This window comes from Psittacula echo (genome assembly GCF_963264785.1).
Source record: "Psittacula echo genome assembly, chromosome: 5".
Classification (NCBI taxonomy): domain Eukaryota; kingdom Metazoa; phylum Chordata; class Aves; order Psittaciformes; family Psittacidae; genus Psittacula; species Psittacula echo.
In genome coordinates this window covers 81224581-81245371 of record NC_137739.1, presented here as the reverse complement: position 1 = coordinate 81245371, position 20791 = coordinate 81224581, and the positions used below count along the sequence as shown (strand labels likewise).

At 37.3% G+C, this 20791-nt stretch overlaps 1 protein-coding gene across 1 annotated transcript in view; it reads right to left on the bottom strand.

Annotated features, from left to right (window-relative positions):
- The window catches only part of TTBK2 (tau tubulin kinase 2), a gene marked incomplete at its 5' end in the record, with an annotated part of 66765 nt that extends 46504 nt beyond the window's left edge, over positions 1-20261 (bottom strand). The window contains 5 exons of the mRNA XM_080618789.1: positions 4381-4485; positions 6371-6511; positions 7213-7286; positions 14696-14843; positions 20193-20261. Of these exons, the coding sequence (XP_080474915.1) occupies positions 4381-4485; positions 6371-6511; positions 7213-7286; positions 14696-14843; positions 20193-20261 (537 nt within the window). The remainder of the gene's footprint in view (positions 1-4380; positions 4486-6370; positions 6512-7212; positions 7287-14695; positions 14844-20192) is intronic.
- Between the last annotated feature and the right edge of the window lie 530 nt (positions 20262-20791).

Here is a 20791-nt window from a genome sequence, read left to right as displayed (position 1 = left end):
AACAAAGGCTTTCTTTGCCTACAGTGCACAAAAATCCTGGGAGCGATTTTTGCTGTAATAACATCTATTTACTCTAGGGAATAATTTAATTTATCATGGAAGATAGAGCTGCTTATAACTTAATTCTGCTGTCATTTAGGGAAGGTAGGAAAGCATGGCAGCAAGATGAGGAAACAGACTCCACTGAAAACAAATAGATCCAATGCTACTATAAAACTTGTCCCAAAAGAGTCTATGATAACTCATTAAAACCCTGCATTTAAATTAATATGATGTGTGGGAGACTTAGTTCCATAGGCTAAGAGTTTTGAATATTATAGACAGTTTCTTCATGTTGATGCACATGAAGAAACTAACTTTTAGAACATGTCTACACCATAGAAAAGAGGAGGCAGAACCATATCCATCCTAGGGAAGCATCTGTGTCATCAATGCATTTTCTGCAATGAGAACAGGTATGTTTGCTAACTATTGTAATAACAATATGAAACAAAAAAGTAATTACTTCAAAGGGTACCAAAAATATTTGAATTCTCTAACCTGAATGAATCTTCATTTTTACTTCAAAGTGCAAACTTTTTTCTATTGCAATATTGTTGGAACTTCATCAAAATTTCTCCAGACCCATTAGCACTACTGCCCATTTGTGAACTTCACTGCCAACATATCATATATGGCACCTGTAGTAAAACCTATACCTAAACATTGGCCGCCACTTTCTATATAAGATCCTGTATTCAGCCACTTGAAACTTCCTTCATATTACCAATTTAAGCTGAAATTCCTCATGTTAAATAACTGGTTTTGTAGCTGTTTGCTTTTAATTCAGCAAATAATTTCAAACCATTCTTGAATGCAGCTGAAACAAACGTTTGTTTCTTAACCCCCACAATAACTTGTAGGAAGCCTGTATGTATTCCCAGAGTGCCTTAGAATGAAGACAGACAAGGAGGGATTTGAGAGTGTGCCATGATGATCTCAAGGAACATTCTACTAGCCATCCAACACTCACTATGCCTGAGCTTTCAGAAAAATACATTTCACACAAGCTCAATACAGCCTTGTTTGAACGAGGCATAATTCAATATTTCAATAATATTCAGTAATTCAATAATTCAATCCAGAGCTGCAACAGCCTGAATTTGTTTTCTCTCACTCCTTCAGAATGCTTTCAGGGCTCATTGTGGTGCAAAGAAAAGAAACTGAGGGCAAAGAAAATGTCTTAGTTGCACTGAACTATTCCAGTGGGCACCAAAACTGCAAGAAGAGAAATTAGTTTAACTAGAAGCAAAGCAATATGAGGAGGTAGCTGTAGAAAAGAAACCAGAGAGGAGAGACAAAAGAAAAGATTCGGACTAGAGTAAGCACAGGCTTATCAAAACCACAGAAGGGTCCAAATGGATGGTTGAACATATCAGTAGCCACTGGCACATACTTCAGTCAAATACAGGAATAAAACCATGGATTCCCAAGTTTTATAATTCCTCTTTGTATAACAGATCTGAAACAAGAACAGCTTATCACACTGAATTTGTATGAAACTCTGCTGCATTTCTGTGTCCTAGTACAATGCACTGGCATAAACTAAGAGTCTAATGCTGGGTAGCTTAATGCTTTGCTATATTTCTCATTTCCTCTTTGCTTCCTGACCTGATTTCACACAATAAAAGTCTTCCTCACCATAAGGACCTCTTTTCAACTTTTTGTTTGAACTTCAGTCAAGTGAATACTATCTTTCTAACAAGACAATTTATACTATAAAACTTATGATAATTTATTCTTGAAATTGCATTTTAGTTTCAAACCTCTTGTCAGTCTTAAGTTGCATTTTGTCAAAGAACTACACAACACCTTTCTTCTCTACCAGTCTTGAAGCTAACTCAATTTTTTTATCTCCACCTGTTGGAGATAACCTGCCTGACCAATTTGGTGGAGCATGACCAGCAGGTCGAAGGAGGTGATCCTGCCCCTCTGCTCTCGTGAGACCTCACTTGGAGTATTGTGTGCAGTTCTGGTGTCCTCAACGTAAAAAGGACATGGAACTGTTGGAACAAGTCCAGAGGAGGGCCACGAGGATGATCAGGGGACTGGAGCACCTCCTGTATGAAGATAGGCTGAGAAAGTTGGGGCTGTTCAGCCTGGAGAAGAGAAGGCTGCGTGGAGACCTCATAGCAGCCTTCCAGGATCTGAAGGGGGCCTACAAGGATGCTGGGGAGGGACTATTCATCAGGGACTGTAGTGACAGGACAAGGGGTAACGGGTTCAAACTTAAACAGGAGAAGAAATTCTTTACTGAGAGGGTGGTGAGGCACTGGAATGGGTTGCCCAGGGAGGTTGTGAATGCTCCATCCTTGGCAGTGTTCAAGGCCAGGTTGGATGAGGCCTTGGGTGACATGGTTTAGTGTGAGGTGTCCTTGCCCATGGCAGGGGGGTTGGAACTAGATGATCTTAAGGTCCTTTCCAACCCTAACTATTCTATGATTCTATGAATGTATATGCTAGCCAGTGGTGCTGGCCAATGATTTCTGGATGGAAACAGAGTCTTGCCATAAAATTTTCTGCTTTCAATAGTATCCATATAAGCCTCTTCCATCTTTTTGAGTTGAACAAACAGATTTCTGGCCACCAGGAATTCCTTAATGTTGGGGAAAATACAAAGCTGTCAAAGGACTAAAATCTGATACTAGAATTTCCAAAGCTTCTGTTTCTATTCTTTTAAATCACATCTTGGAAATGCAAGGACTCAGGGGTTATATGTAAAATTTCAGTGGGACTGGATTCTTTCTACGGAAGTCAGGCATGTAGAAAATTAGACTCATCATAAAAATCTAATAATCAACCTTAACTAAGGAACAGTTTCTTATCAATACAGTACTACATGTTTTAGAGAATATGCTTTTAAATTGTTCCAGGTTATTTGCAGTATCTGCTGAAGAAATCTAATGACGTTTAGAAGAAGGATAGCCTTAAGAAGAAGCACATAGCACATTTAATGAAAATATTAATAATTTGGGGGTTTAAGCAAGGTCACACTGTGGTTGCTGTCTACACAGGAGTCTTTTATTTTTTCCCCTCACTGCCACTCTACTAATATGGATTACCCTGTCAGAACATTCTAAATAGATTAAATTGAAGAATTACTTCAGTTACACTGTAGGGCACTGCAATGAAAAACAAAAGGCAAGAGCTGAATTGTTACAAAAGAAAGAATAGGAGAAAAATTTTATGTTGTTATCACCTATTTTTTCCTGAAAATAGTACCATTGGTGTTTATACAAATTACAAAATCTTGGGAATTGTTTTCTCTTTGAAATTACAGGTCAGTTATAAAAAACATTATAAGCAGCCAAACATACAGAACACGAGAACACTGAGAAATAAAAAAGGAATTTAAAAACTACTTAAAATGTTTAGCTCACCTTTCCAACAGCAGCAGCCACTCTGTTGGTCTCCCCTGCTCTTTGTTTTCATTGCAGTGTCCAGCATTATGGCTGAAGGAATAGAGTACAGCAGAACCCTGCTAATTTACCTTACTGATTCACATACCTCATCATTTGCACACAGAAATTTGCCACCTTCCCAAAAATAAAATAAAACCAGAAGTCCTGTAGAGACGGCTTCTACCATTCAAAATCTAATCACATTAATCAATATGGTACATGATATTGACTAGGACGTTATTATTACCATCAAAAAGTAAACTAAACTAATTTAATAAAGAAAATATGTTTCTTTAAAACATCATCATGTACCATGCCATGGACTTGCTCATTTTCAAACTTTGACATCAACAAAAGGACTGCCCACCAGCAACTTAGTGAGGCTCTACTGTACTTAAAATTGTCATGTCCTCCTTGATACACTTTTATCTACAGTTTTCTTCAGACTGCACTGCATGGGAATACAGCAAATACATTTAACTATGTCCTGCTATCTATTATAATTAGTGTCCTATCACTGTTTTAATTATTCAGACTTTCAGAAAATTATATATTCAGTTTAGTGTATGACTTTTTTCTCCTACATAGAGCTTTTTTTCAATGCGATATATAATATCAAGTGAAATTCAGCCTCTGCGTAGTACCCTGATATTTAATGAAATCCTATTTGTCACTTGATTTTCCAAACCAAAAGATAAATTATCCAAAAATATCACAGACTATACCTCTGTCTCCAGACAAAAATCAGAAGCATGATTGATTCCTGACTGCCAATCTTTTAATATAATCAATAAATCATATGGCATTTCTGATCTGGAATGATATTTGTCAAGTTTAGACCAGTTACCAGTTCAATGCAATTTCCGTACTTTTCCAGAAAAAAAAGACAGCATATTACCACATTCAATTAATCAAATTGACAACTGTGAAAAAGTCTTACTGGTCTGACATCCCCACATGAGTTGGTAAATTGCCGTGCCAAGCCAAAATCCAGCATATAACACTTCCTACAGGTGCTAGGAAAACGTCCCATTGCGAAGTTAGACTGGGAAGAAAAACAAATACAGATAAATACATAGATATACACACACACATTTCAATATATGCACATACTAATGCAGTAACACAATCATAGACACTTCTCTATTCTTTCTTCCTGTTTTCTTCCATATTTTCAGTTCTACTAAACTCCCATTAAACTTGAAAAAAACATTAAGAAAATCACATATCCAACTTAGCATATCTGAACAGCAGCCTATGTGGTAACAGGAAATTGTCAACTTACTTCATCACTTAGAATATACTAATTTGTAGCAAGAATTTTCCAGTCATGGCAAGCACTCACACATTTTGATCTGGACATGTCAAAAAACCCTACCAACCTAGCAGCTACCAAGCCCATCTAAACAACTGCACTAGTAAATATGCAGAATACAGATTAAAAGGTGCAAACTGCCTTTCCCTTTTGACTGGAAGTGGAAGAACCAGGTTTAAGGGAAATAAAAATAAATAAATAAATAAACAAACAAACCCAACACACACCAAAATATCCAAACAGTAAGAACTGGAAAGTCAGTGAGGACTTAGGGAGGTAATTCTGAAAATCTCCAGTAAATATTCTCGTTTGCCTGTGTGGATTAACATTCCATGTTAAACCTTTAACAAAATTCTTCAACACTGCTAATTTATGATGTTTGAACATGTTGGCTGAACCAGTTCAAGTCTCTCCCCACCAAATTCCCTTAAAATGGATGACATAAGAAAAAAAAAAATCAAGCTAAAAACAAGCCACGTGAAATGGAATTGAAATTCTGAGCAAGCTGGAAGCTTAATGCAATTAACTCTGGAAAAATAGTTTTCTTATTCCATTATGTGAAACAGCAGTATTCTTCTGTATAAACCTGAAATTCACAGCTGCTTCAATGTGTAAGGCTGAGGGTAAAACCCAGTCAAAACTATGAACTGAAATGAGTGTGATCAACATTGCTTTTAAATGGAAGAGAATTTCAGCATTGCCTAATTCATCATGAAGCAAATAACCAAGCAAGGATTTCAGGATTTCAGCTCAGCACAAAGCTTGCTTTTTGTATAATCCATTTAGAAGATACACAACAAAAGATAAAATGGGTTTGTATTTTTTAGCCAAGAAAACTGCATCCTAGAAAGCAATCATGCTTTCTTTTGCATGTGTAGGTCACAGCATAATCTCTAAGGGGGAAGAAAAATTCTTTCTTTTACGAATCTAATACATTGCCTCACATTGCTGTTTATCCTGGCTGAACATTTCATTTTCTCGGTTTTTTCCATCTCCTAACAGCATTCTCCATTTCCATTCTGTTTGAGCCCATGGACTGCAAGACAGAGCTAGTTAATAACATGTCCCCAATCCATTCTGCCAGGCATAAAGGAACATATTTCCCATTCAAAACTCTAACAGTTTTCATCATTAAAGCCTTGCTCTCCAGCTAACCCCTCCTCACCTATTTCATTCGACATTCACTGCCTCTGTGTGCTTTCCGTATTAAATGAAGTCTTAGGGGTGGGTCATACAGAATACAAGGGTTTTTTTAAAAAGTTGCAAGAAAGAAGTCATGAAAACAAAAATTCAATTTCAGGAATAAATTCAAAGAAAAACAGACAAAACGGTTAAGAACAAAAGCATGATGCTGTCGGAAAGGCACTATCCTCATGACACTTTGACAACTCATTTTATTGTGCAATTCCAATAAACTAATTGAATAGTTTTGTCTTAGTTTTTCTTTACTTTCCTTGTTTGTGATAAATATATAGACGTTTATACAAAAATATGAACATTTTCTGTCCCTTCCCATTTTTTCATTTTAACATCTAGTATAGAACCTGTTCTTATTCATGCAGCCATCTAAGGACCACGTATTACCTGCCTGTTTTCATTTAACGGGCAGACTTACCGGTTTTATATCCCTGTGCAGGAATCCTACAGAATGAATACTTTCAATAGATTCCAAAATCTGCTTCCCAAGCCGCAGAGTGGTACTAATGGTGAATGTTCCTCGAGACTGGCTCCGACGCAGGTCTGCCAAGTTCCGACCCTGATCAAATTAAAAAGTCATCTACATAAAAAAATACTAATACCAAGATTCACAGATAGTAAAGGCTTCATACTACTTCTTCAGCTGTTTCTGGTTAACTACAGAATACTCTCACTTGCCATATTCAAGGATAACTCATCTCCCCTAAATATAATGAGCACATGTCCCTGAGTATCTCCAATATTAAATTTAGAATCTGGTTTTGGAAATATGGATCTTCGCATCTTTCTACTCCATAAAACTATTCTCTATTAGAAGACTACTAGATACACTACTAGTTAATGTTGTATCTGTGTCACACCTGAAAGAAGGCTACTGAGAAATTGCTCACAAAGGCTTCTTCACATTCACCTCTTTCAAGGAAAGTATGTTAATGTACTTAATTATGCAGTATATCTCAGATGATTTAACCAAACAGATGAAAAATATACTATGCAAAGAAATGTGAATTATCTCAGAAGACATCACAGTTCACTATTTCAATAGTCAAGTCTTTCTGAGTATGCAAGTTTTTCTTTCTGAGAGAACTATGGAAAGGATATCAAAGCACAAAGATATAAGGATATCCTCAATTTTGGTTTGTTCACTATTATGAATATCTTTATTTTTTGATTTGTCTAAAATTTTGCTGCTATTTTCATATATACTTGGCTAATAAACCAAAAAACACAAGCAAACTTTGAGCTGTTTAACACACTGACCTGCAACTGCATGACCACATAGTTAAATCTGTCGTTCCTTCCACATCCTATGAATCTACAGACATGATCTTTTCCTGAGAGAAAAAGAAGCAAATTAGATAATAATAATGAAATTCTGTAGTTAATTCCTTTAAATACCTATCAAATTACTGTATGAGACAATTATATTTCTTTAGAGACCTTTAATAAACTAAGCCCCCTACCCCCACGGTTGAACAGCTGTAAAACCAATGTCAGTTCTACTCCCAATTAATCAAAAGTTTTGTCCCATAAAATATGCAGCCTACCACACCTATCATTCTTCCACAAGAAAGTATGCACAGCAACATGTCTAAATCTGGTTTGAGATCATCTTAAGAACCTGAACGTGCACAAATCCATGGGACCTGATGAAATTCATCCACGGGTCCTGAAGGAGCTGGCGAATGAAGTTGCTAAGCCACTGTCCATCATATCTGAAAAATCATGGCAGTCAGGTGAAGTTCCCGACGACTGGAAAAAGGGAAATATAACCCCCATTTTCAAGAAGGGGGAAATGGATGACGCGGGGAATTACAGACCAGTCAGTCTCCCCTCTGTGCCTGGCAAAATCTTGGAGCAGATTCTCCTGGAAGGCATGCTAAGGCAAATGAAAAACAACAAGGTGCTTGGTGACAGCCAGCATGGCTTCACTAAGGGGAAATCCTGCCTGACCAATTTGCTGGCCTTCTATGATGGGGCTACGAAACTGATGGACAGGGGTAGAGCAGCTGACATCATCTACCTGGATTTGTGCAAAGCGTTTGACACCGTCCCACACGACATCCTTGTCTCTAAATTGGAGAGACACCAATTTGATGAGTGGACCACTCGGTGGATAAAGAACTGGCTGGATGGCTGCACGCAAAGAGTTGTGGTCAATGGCTCGATGTCCAGCTGGAGACCAGTAACAAGTGCTGTCCCTCAGGGATTGGGGTTGGGACCGGTCTTGTTCAACATCTTTGTCGGTGACATGGACAGTGGGATTGAGTGCGCCCTCAGCAAGTTTGCCGATGACACCAAGCTGTGTGGTTCGGTTGATACGCCGGAGGGAAGGGATGCCATCCAGAGGGACCTCGACACACTTGTGAGGTGGGCTGATGCCAACCTGATGAAGTTTAACCATGCCAAGTGCAAGGTCCTACACCTGGGTCGGAGCAATCCCAGGCACAGCTACAGGTTGGGCAGAGAAGAGATTCAGAGCAGCTCTGCAGAGGGGGACTTGGGGGTATTGGTCGATGAGAAAATGAACATAAGCCAGCTTCAGTGTGCACTTGCAGCCCAGAAAGCCAACCGTAACTGGAGCGTGACCAGCTCAAAAGGAGGTGATCCTGCCCCTCTGCTCTCATGAGACCTCACTTGGAGTATTGTGTGCAGTTCTGGTGTCATCAACATAAAAAGGACATGGAACTGTTGGAACAAGTCCAGAGGAGGGCCACGAGGATGATCAGGGGACTGGAGCACCTCCTATATGAAGACAGGCTGAGAAAGTTGGGGCTGTTCAGCCTGGAGAAGAGAAGGCTGCGTGGAGACCTCAGAGCAGCCTTCCAGGATCTGAAGGGGGCCTATAAGGATGCTGGGGAGGGACTATTCATTAGGGACTGTAGTGACAGGACAAGGGTTAATGGGTTCAAACTTAAACAGGGGAAGTTTAGATTGGATATAAGGAAGAAATTCTTTCCTGAGAGGGTGGTGAGGCACTGGAATGGGTTGCCCAGTGAAGGTGTGAATGCTCCACCCTGGCAGTGTTCAAGGCCAGGTTGGACAGAGCCTTGGGTGACATGGTTTAGTGGGAGGTGTCCCTGCCCATGGCAGGAGGGTTGGAACTAGATGATCTTAAGGTCCTTTCCAACCCTAACTATTCTATGATTCTAAATGTTCACAAATTTGAGGCACTGAAGACTGGAAAAAGGTTATTTTCCTGCAAAGCTGATGACTTGTCCTACCTAGACAATATTCCTAGCCACAATTCCTCTGTTTGTACAAGCTGCAGCTGCTGCAATGAAAGAAAAGAGCAGTAGTTACCTGTGGGTCATGTTTTGTATTAAAAAAAAATTGTAGCAAATGTAATTCAACTAATCTGATTTGTGAGTATCTTCTTCTAGAACATGATCTTTGCTCTCTAGCTACAGAAGACAAATTCAACTCAGGTACACTGAAGCAGAAACAAAAAGAAAGTAGCAGTTAAAAAATAAAAGAATCAGAGTTTGGTTTAAGCAAATTTTCTTTAAAGCCTCCTCCTGTTTTAGGAGCAAACTGTGGAAGAGAAGAGGGCTGCTCAGAAATAATCTCCCTAGTATCCTGTGTCAAATGCTAAGATTCCTCAGGCAGAGAGAAAAAGGCAAGCCAAAGACTGCAGTAAGGAAACAGAAGGGGAATGCAACCTCACTGTCATTTTGGTATCAATGTCACCGTGGAAGCTATGGCCAAGAGAAAGTGGCTGCTAAACCCGAGTAAAATTTCTGCCACCTAAGGTTTCTTTCATTAATTTCTTTTCCCTTAGGATTACCAGAATGCCATAGATAGGAGAAAACCAATTAAAATGACAAAACAAACCCCAAACCATTACTGCTTTCAAAACACTATTACTGCTACCTACAGATCTGGGAGGACTTTTTGTTACTGCTGCAATCACAGCTCCATGAAAACCCTAAAAACTTGGCCATACTGCATCTGAATATTCTCACTTCACCTGAAGAGCAGTTGCCTGTTTATTGTTTCCTCAGAAAGCTCCCTGCAACATATAATTAAAACAAAGAAAATGGGACAGGATTCATCAAAATTTCTTAAAAGAATTATTTTAAAAGAAAACACCACTTTTGCAAATATGTAAGTGCTAAGCTGTAAGTATCACTGATTTTCCTCTACTTTTTCCTTCTACCCATTTGTTTTAATGAGATAGGCAATATTACAGACAGTATCATTTTATGAAGAAAAAAGATTTGCAGCAAATTTATCAAGATGAAATCTTGTATATTCATTGCTGCAGTTTCCAGTTAATGAAGTCTCATCTCAAATATTTATGATTCATTTTACAGCCACTCTGCGTATGCTGAAGGAACATCTCCAGAGAAACATGTATCAGCCGGATTTTATCCGACAAATCCAGTAAATGTCAAAAACCTGGTTTGGTCAGAGAAGCCCTATTTTAACTGAGCAGCAACTTCAGCTATGTGGTAACTTCTCTGGAAAATAACTTTTCTAAAATCTGAGGACACAGGAAAGAACAGAAGTAGGGCCTGTACACCTTATTCAAATTGCCTGGAGAAGAGAAGGCTGCGTGGAGACCTCATAGCAGCCTTCCAGTATCTGAAGGTGGTCTACAAGAATGCCAGAGGGGGGCTCTTCATCAGCGATTGTAGTGATAGGACAAGGGGCAATGGCTTCAAACTTTTATAGGGGAGATTTAAGTTGGATATAAGGAAAAAATTCTTTACTGTGAGAGTAGTGAGGCACTGGAACAAGCTGCCCAAGGAAGCTCTGAATGCTCCATCCCTGGCAGTGTTCAAGGCCAGGCTGAACAGGGCCTTGAGCGACCAGATCTAGTGTGAGGCATTCCTGCCCATGGCAGAGGGGTTGGAACTACACGATCTTAAGGTTCTTTCCAACCCAAATCATTCTATGACTCTATGATCCTTCGCCACTCCAGTGTGGCTATACATAACTACTACACCCTTGCAGATGCCTTCAGTTCCTTTGCCCTCAGTGAAAAAACTGCTTTTTCACACCTGCCACATGATTGGGGAGCAGAGAATGAAGAAGTTGGCAATAGGCTGCAGTGAACAACCATGCCCTTGAAAAGCTTCCCAGGGAGGGTTTGAAGCCTACATGCCATTCCACCCCAGGTTGCAGTGTAGCACTACAACTAGCTTTTCAGCCTACAGCAGATGCAACCCATCACTAAATTATGCTAGAGAGCTGTAAATGAATGAGGGAGAAGTCTGTAAGGTTGTGTGAGACGGAAACCAACTGAGTGAGTCTCACTCTCACTGAGTGAGATGCGATAAATCTGTCTTCTCCCATCTGACTGTGGGAACAGATGGCCTAACACCATGATTAAACAAAACAACCATCTGTTGCAGCAGATTACTTAAAAAAAAAAAAAAAAAAAAAAGACAAAACCAGAGCTTAAAGAGTTAAACAGGATTCCAACGACAATAATCAAGAGACAGCATCATTGGCAGGGAATAAATATATAAATGAAGAAATCAAAGATGCAATTGATGACTAAGCTGTGATAAAAATGGCCATGTCAGTGAACATACTCCTTCTTCACAATTAAGAGAGAAGTCATAAACTACTCACATATTTAAGCATGTTTTGTTAGGTCAGGGTCTTAAAAGAGACGTATCTACAAAGTTATGACTGATTTCAACCCCACAATGAATGCCCACACTATTTTAATTTTCAACATTGCTGTAAGCAGAAATAACAACAGTACATCCCTGTGCTTCTGCCAACAGCTATTTGCATCCCAGTTTCACAGTTTGTGAAATAGAAATCTAATACAGAAACACTCAAAAGCATGTTTACAACCTTCAGAACGTGCCTGGCTCTAGAAAAGACTGGAAGAGCTGTTTTGCTGGTTTGAGACACATTATACCTGTTTATTTAATTCTTTCCTAAAATCCTGTTTCCTCACAATTTTCCCAGAAATTGTATATGATAATAAATACATCCAAAAAATCAGATCCACACATCAAGACAGCTCTGAATTACACTGTCAGCTCCCTTACTCTCATCACACACTATCTGTAGACCAGACTTTCCAAATGTTTGCAAGAAAAACGATTTTCATGACAGTTACATTCCTTCCTCTGATTTATGCCCAAGGTAACTAGAACACCTTGAAAGTAAGAGAACAGAAGTCCTTTGAGAAAAAGGTAATAATTATATACATACATATATATATACACACACATGCCAAAAAGGGATGGAAGAACAAGATAAAAGTTGGTCTCAGAGGATGTATGCTATTAGAAGGTTGTTACAAAAATAGCCTGAAAGAACTGTTTACAATTTCACCTGCGCAGAATCTGCAAGAAAAAAATCTTGTCAAAAATAAGAAAAATTTCTACATGGTAAATTGAGCATTCAATAAAAAATGTTTTTCAAGAAGCAATAATAAAGGTGGTTTCTACTCCCCATTTTTGTCTATTTTTCTTGTTTAATCTCTCTGCTTCAAATGTTTAGCTCTTGCATACTGAAAACTTGGCAAGGTAGAAAAATTAATGGAAATGGCTCCCAGAAGCCAAGTTTTTAGGTAAAACATAAAATGGTCTCTACCATAATATTATTTTACAAAAATTCTTTAAGTATGGATAAAAATATACACATGTAAAAACAAAGTTACATATCCGTGCAAACTATAAATCTCAATATATGCAAAAGACTCACCCTTGATTCACCTCTTATTGTAGTTATTTTCATAGTCATTTTCATGATTATCTAGGACATTCCCTACCTAAAACCAGAGTAGTTGCACTGTACTATGGTACTTGTGCAGCAATGATTAAATGTTGCCTCTAGTGTTATCATCATGGAATCACTGACTTTTTATTTCAATATGGGGGGGGGGGGGTCCTCTTTAAACTGTGCAAAACAATAAAAAAAGATAAAAATTAAGGCATAATATTGACTTCTCATAAGGAAGGTTGTCAAAAGAGCTCCTTCAAAGATCACATACAGAATGAGGGTTTCAGTTATATAAAACCCCCTTCTGTTTATCGTTTTCTCAGAGAAATACTATTGAGAAAATAAATAACTGAAAGATCTTTATTTGGATTATATATTAATTGGATTATTTGCCTCAGTGGATCTGTTGTTCAGGTGTTTCATGAGTCTGTCCTTTCCATCTAGACAGGATTTCCCATGATTCAGTAGAACCACTGCAGAAGGACTTGAGTTGTTAATGGAATTATACTCCCAAAGGAAGACTGATAAGAAAATGATAATTTCTGTAAGGCCCTATGGCAATTATTCACAAATCAATTTTTTATAATTTCAGCAAATATTGTTTTCCAAAAATATTGCAAAAGGTAAAAAAGTTTTTACTAAGACAAAAGCATTTTTGTAATATCTTAACTCCACTACACATGAATTCACAGTAGAAAGTTCTAATACGCCAGCTATCCAGACATATACAAGGCTATTTTTTACAAATACACTGGCATTGTAGTGCTACCAAATTCAGTATTTTATTTCAGTTATTAATTCCAGTATTTTATTTCAGTTATTACTATTTCTGTTCTTACTTCGGCTGCTTCACTTACACTGTTTTAAAGACTGGTTTTTGTTAAAAATAGAATCAAGGCCATGTGTGTACAAAAAAAAAAAATAAAAAACCCAATACCTTGAAAACTTAATTCTGAGCATTTAAAAACACAGTAGTTACAGAGTATTTGTTTCTTCAAAACTCACTAAGATAATTTTTCTCAAAAGCCTTTACAAATGGTTTCTAAATTTACAATTAATAATATTGAAACTCACTATTCATCTCTAGACTGAAAACTCTAAAATTCAAAGAAAGCAAATATGCAGTCCCTGAATCTCCTTGCTTGACTATAGAATTTGTGAAATTCTTTAAAAAGATAAAAACATTGGAACAGTTTGTTAACACTATAACATGTGACATGCTTGCCCTCTTAAATCTATAGAGGCTGTCAATTGCTGCTGCAATGTGACCTTTGCAGTAGATTAGGCAGCACCATATGTCATGCAGATTTTGTTTTATTCAAACTTAGAGTTTAGGAAAATGGGGCTGCTGACAGGGACAGATGTATTAGTCAAAATCTTCCAGATTCAAAATAAATTTTTTAAAGAATAAAAGTTACCCTTTAAACACTCTTTTTATAATCCTATGTTGTGAAAAGCAGTGAAGAGAAGCCGTTGCATATTTCTCTATATTGGTAGCTTCAGAGAGTAAAGTATTTAAAGGTACATCAAAAGTGACTATTCAAAGCTGTGATTCTGAATGACCTGAACCCTAAAAGTATTTCAGGACTCTACGTACCAGTAATTTTTTTTTCTACAAGTATTTCATATTTTTATCCTGGATGCTATGTAAAGGACCCACAAATATTCAGTGCTAGATAGTACAGGAAAAAAAAAGATACCATCTTAGAAGGGGAAATAAAAAGCTAATAACAACAGTGAAGTCTAGAGCAAACAAGGTAAGGAGAAGATATACATTCAGAATAAACTCCAGTTGAGCATAGGTTTTGCAGCTATTTAATGTTTTTGCTGTTCTTTTTATTTTCATGTCATCCAGTTTCAGATAAAAGGTTTATCATAGCAAAACTTTCAGAAACTAAAAGAGCTTTCATTCCACTTTAAATAACCATCTAACAATAACCTGCAGAATACAGGAATACTTACTCAGACTGTGACTAAGTAGAGATTATAATGATTTTCCAACAGACATTCTACTTCTGATGTATCCATCAGCCCTAGGGTACAGCCCTACCTTGCAATTTCTTCAACACAGCTACTTCCATTTTCAGCACTTGCTTTGGCTGCTGAGCTGATTCGACCTTCAGTGCAACATTTTCCCGAGTAAGCAAGTCCAGTGCATCGTAAATTTCTCCAAATCCTCCACCTCCTATTTTCCTCAGCTACATTGGGGAAAAAAGAATGAATAAAAAACAGATTTAAAAGAGGGGAGAAGAAAGGAAACAAACCAGCAATACTACTTTGTACTGCCTGCCATACTGCAAATACACAACATAATGATAATCTTCAGTACATAAAAGAGCTACTGAATTATCTAGGATGGAATGGTTAACCACAGTTCGGAAAAGAATCCTAGGAAAACAAGTTAATACATCGATCTTCATCTACATTATACTACTTGTATTTAATACAACAGCATTCCCCACACGACTCTGACCAAAGTCCGCATGCTGAATAAAGTCTTTCCTCAAATAGTCACATACTACCCAGAGACTTTCAAATACAAATGCACAGTGATGTTTTTAAAATACACCATCTTTTTCTTTTCAGAAATACACACACTGAATAGTAAAGGTACAAAAGTTCTTGGACTTACTGAAAAGAGATAGCATTTTCTACGCTATGCAGTAACTTACAGCTAAATCATAAATTATAAGAAATGGGTAAGATTCTCTTTGAATATATATTTCAAATGTTATTCACATTTACTTATGGCTCACAAATATTATTCTTATTAACAGACATATGAAAGGAACTTTCACCACCTAATGTTTCATCTGTGTTAGGAAGAGGTAAAAAGAATGCTCCTGGAGTATTGACCAGTTTGCTCTACATTTAGAGCAAATATTAATATTATTCACTCTGCTTTAAATGTTCCCAGGGAACAGAGACTTGTTGGTTTTCAGTATCAAAAATATCAATGTTATTTCCTGTAATGCTTTCATATGGTGATCTCCCCTGTAGCTAGCATTCTAAAGCTGATAAAAGAGAAAAGGAGATAAAAAACAACTCAACCTAAAGAACACACAATATTGTATTTTTACTACATTTTACATTGAAAGAACTGACATGGTTTTCTAACTGTCATTTGAAAACATACAGTTGCTAAGGGTATATGACTACGCTGTATTAAATGTCATCTGAACATTCCAAGGACCTAGAGATCAGCAATACACTGACCTATCTTCAGATTCTGAAAATGAATCTAATGCCTCCTCATCCAGACAATCAGCCATCTGACTGAGAAGGAAAAACAATTTTTAAAACAGCCTACACCCCTAAGAAAAGGGAAGAAGGTAACAGATAAAATACTCATTTTATTTACTTGCTTTTTTCAAGTCGTATCACATGAAATCCTTATTATATATATGATTACAACAATACTCAGTATTTTGTCATGCACCTTCTGTCCTGAAGATCTTTCACCATCACTATTTCAACTGCTATTTCAGTATTCTTAAGGTGAGGAAAATGTGGTCCAAGATACACAGTATTATCTACATTACTCCCAGCCAATTCATCACCAATTTTACAAAGGTGCATAGGATAGACAGCACATCACGCGTTCAGACCTACAGAACTAACCCACCTGAATATTTTCTTCTACTAAAACACTGCTGACTGCAAATTCACGTGTTCACTTCTTTCTAACAAGCACACCAGATGTTAGCAAATGCAACCTCTTCTCCACAGGCTGTATTCTTTCTCTGAAGCAGCATCACACGCATGCTACCAACAGAGACTTAAGCCCGTTACTCTTTAACCTACATATTCCAAGAACCTAACAAGTTCAAGAACAGAGAATCAGAAATCCTAAATAAGAAGTTTGTGTCTTTGGACATGACTTGCTTAAGGTACCAGTAAGTCTAGAATCTAGGGTTAACTCTAAAATAACAACAAACTGTGGGAAACAGAAACCTTACAAGTCTGATGAAATATTCAGTATAACTTGGTTACATTGAGGTGTATTTAATATATAGAGTGTTAGCCCTTGGAGAAAGGAATGGGATCTGTCATCTAAATATTGGGGAAAATAGTGAGTTTTAACAGGATTTTATATTTATTTTAAATATGGAAAAGTATGTGGGTTTGTACGTGTATCTCTCAAAGATGTAGATTCAGGACTAATTTGGCCATTTTTAAACCTGCATTTTTATGTTCCACCTCTTGGTCTGGTAATGTCATTATCTTACCTGAGCCCTGAGCTGTTACCCAGGCTCAGACAGCTAAACATAGATATCGATCTGACTGAAGTTTTTAGCATAAGCACATAAATTTTCAGCATAGTACAAGCACAACAGAGACAATGAGAATGCATGGTGAAAAAGGTGAGAGGGGAAATGGAAAGAGGTGACGAAGCCATCCTCACCCCTATACAAACTTAAAATGGTTTATCATATAACTTCATTTACCAGCTTTGAAAACCAGCCAGACTGAGAAAGTCTGCCTCTGAAAGGGGTTTTTTCTTGCTTTTTATTTTTAAAAATCTAAAACAAACAAACAAAATCCACAAAACCCACAAACACAAAAATACCCAAACAAAAACTAACGCATTACCACAACACATGACCACACTAATAAAATAACCAGATCAATTTCTATCCTCAGACAAAGTACACCAGAATCATCAACATAACATCCAATAATGACGTGGCACAAAAACATGAAGAACCTCTCTTTGACTGTAGATAAAAGTATCTGACGCGTCTTTGTCACTGGGTCACGCACCACATTCAGTAATAAGGCCACATTTTCCTTGGTCTTCTTTCTGCTGCCAATGTCCCTGTAGAAAGCTTTCTTCTTGCTTTACACATCCCTCACCAGTTTCAAATGCCAGCTGAGCTCTGGCTTCTCTATTTGTCATCCCAACACAGAGAGGCAATATCTCCACACTAATCTTGGGCAGCTCATCCCTGCTTCCACCTTCTGTTTACTTGCATTTTGCTCTTGAGTTTAGACAGGAGTTGCCTGTTAAACCATGCTGGATTCCTGCCACACTGGCTCAACATCTTTTACCTTGACAAGGACCACATTGCCCTCATTTACACATTGTACATTAGTTTCAAGCTTCTGTTCTCTGCATCATCATCTCACACACCAGTCATTCTCTCTTCAACTCTGATACTTCGTATGCTTCAAATCCAGAGCATACAATTTTCAACATGTTTAATCTTGATACTTTCACTTACACTACATATTAAATGGCATTCTTAAACCTACCTAAAAAAAATTAATATTACAATCAAGTCTCTCCAGGTCAGGAATATAATAAATATTTCAAAAGCCAAAAAAGAGGGATGAGAAAAGACATCACAGAGGATTAAAGCATACGTTAATAGATACAGAGACCAGTAGACAGGGAAGGTGTCACTGACGAAAAAATATTTTCTAAGCTTACATCCCAAAATAGAATCACAGAATCATAGAATAGTTAGGGTTGTAAACGACCTTAAGATCATCCAGTTCCAACCCCCCTGCCATGGGCAGGGACACCTCACACTAAATCATCCTAAAGTGCATATATAGGTTAAAATTAATTGAGCATAGTTTTTAGAAGTGCTCATATCCACAAATTTCAGGTACATTTTCACAATTACAAAGACCAAGGTCCTAAGCACCAAAAATTCCGAAAACTGCATTTTACCTGTGAATCTTTACATAACTTCCAGAAATTGTGCTTTTTATTTTATTTTTTGTTTTAGCTGGTTACAACAAAATAATCTCATGCAAGCATATTCCAGAGCTGCCATTCTTCAATGGGATGAAAAAGAAAGCAGGGCACTGAGAGAGTTCCACAAGGAACAACTGATAAGTAGGGACAGTACGCACTGTCACCAAAACTTCAAAGTCCACTGCTTTGTACCACCTCATCTATCTACACAAGGAAATCTTCAGTACTCTGCTGCTTCAAGAACACTAGCAAAAAGCTTCAATGCTTTATAACCTAACAGAACAGTATTAATTCTGTTAATACATATGTGACAAGCACTAAGGAATGTCTAAAATTTGCATGCTACTTTCTTCCACTGGCAGACTGTCCTATGAAATCCTGAATTCAAGAAGTATATCTCCTTGGATGCCACCAAGAAATCCTTAATGTTTGCTACAGGAATTAAGAAAATGAAAAGCTACCCAAACACAATATTTAGCATTCATCATCACCTGCAATACTTGATTTGGAAACCATACAATTTAAAATATATAATCATATGAAAGGAACAACAGCCTACTCTAAAAGTTTTCCAAAAGACAGCTGATCATTAGTCTTCATAACACAAAATAAACTTGAAGAAAACAGGACTATTTTTGCACATAGCAGACAGCAGAGTAGTTTTGTGGACAGCGATATATTAGCACACTGTTATCTCTTTATAATGCTATTTTATTCTATTGGATCTGATTCAAGACTATATTTACAATTGTTACCTCATTGCAATATTGAGATGCAATATAGACAGGTATTTTACAAATATTTACACTCCAAAGACAGCCACTTAGATTCTATTTACACAAACAGAAATGCAAAGGTTTCCTACACAAAGCTAGTACCAGCTTCCTGCATTTTTAAATGAAGAAGAGGGCACAAGATACTTGAAATTATTTTCTCTCTATGAATTTGAAATGAACAACGAATCTGTATTTTTTATGTTCAGTCTTAACAGTTTTTAATAAAATATTGAAATATGGGAGTAATACAAAGCAAAGACAGCACAAACAATAGTGATTCAGTATTCATTCATACCCTGCTAAAAACAGAGATATCCAAAATGTTCCCAAAATGTTCTATTATGAACATTTTTGTTTATTTATAGCTTTTTTCCTCTCCCCCCCCCCTTTTTTTTTTTTTTTTTAATCTCAGAAAAATCCACAAGCAAAAAATGATGCGAGGAATGGAATGGAGAAGGAACTTTGAGAACTCAGCCTCGTTTTCCCAGCAAAAATAGTTTCAAATGCATACTATTTTCCTCTAGATGTAAATTGAAGATACGAACACCAAAAGGGGACAGAGCTATTTATGGTAAAACCAATACTGGCACACAATCAAATGGACATAAATCAGCCAGGAATACATCTGCGCTATAAAATATAACAAACATAAATAATTTGTAGTTGGAAGAGCAGTAAGGTCCTGCAAGATCTTCCTATAAGTAGTAACAAATCTCACAACTCGACTAGTTTCAAGAGGGTGCCTGACTTGATTTCCAAAACAGACTGACACAATCATTGGCAGATTGGAGTCAATGAACTAACGGGATTCCCTCAGTTGTGTTCTTAACAGGCACTAAATCAGGATTTAAATGCTTTCCTCAGTCCTTACCAGAAAAAAAATTCACCTTATAGCTTCTTTTTAAAGCAGGACAAGAGAAACAAGTGATTTAAAAGTCCTTTCACCATAAGTATTAAGTAAAATACATCTCACAAGAATATTGTAACAGATTTCAAAGCACAAACTACTTATTTTTAAAAACATGTTTTAAAGAAGAAAAAGAATTGAAGGAATGCATACTCACCACCTTCCATCGTTCTTTGACCAAGATTCCCACACTGAGGATGTCAGGCTGCTCTCCTCCTCCACTCATTGCAACCTCCTGACACGATGGAGCTGCTATGCAAAGTCTATGTCAGTAGAAACCATCCAGATCCCAGGAATGGCTTCCATTTAACCAGTGACTGCAGAAACAAGAGCAGAACATGGGATCTCAGTGATTAACAGAATAACATGAAATACAGAAACAGCCATGTTTCTCACCTTGAACCTTAACTATCCTATAGTGACTTCCATTAGAGGGTAGATTTAGATTACGTATTAGGAAGAAATTCTTTCCTGTGAAGGTGGTGAGACACTGGAACAGGTTGTCCAAAGACATTATGGATGCCCCATGCCTTGAAGTGTTCAAGGCCAGGTTGGAAGAGGCTTTGAGCAGCCTGTAGTAGAAAGTGTCCCTGTCTGTGGCAGAGGGGTTGGAACCAGATGATCTTTAAAATTCTCTTCCAACCCAAACCATTCTATGATTATGTTGGAATTGTACTCAAGCAACTTCCAGTACCGAAGGAAATTTAAGGATATTCTTTATTTTTTTAACTCATTCTCTCAGACCTCTGAGCCCAA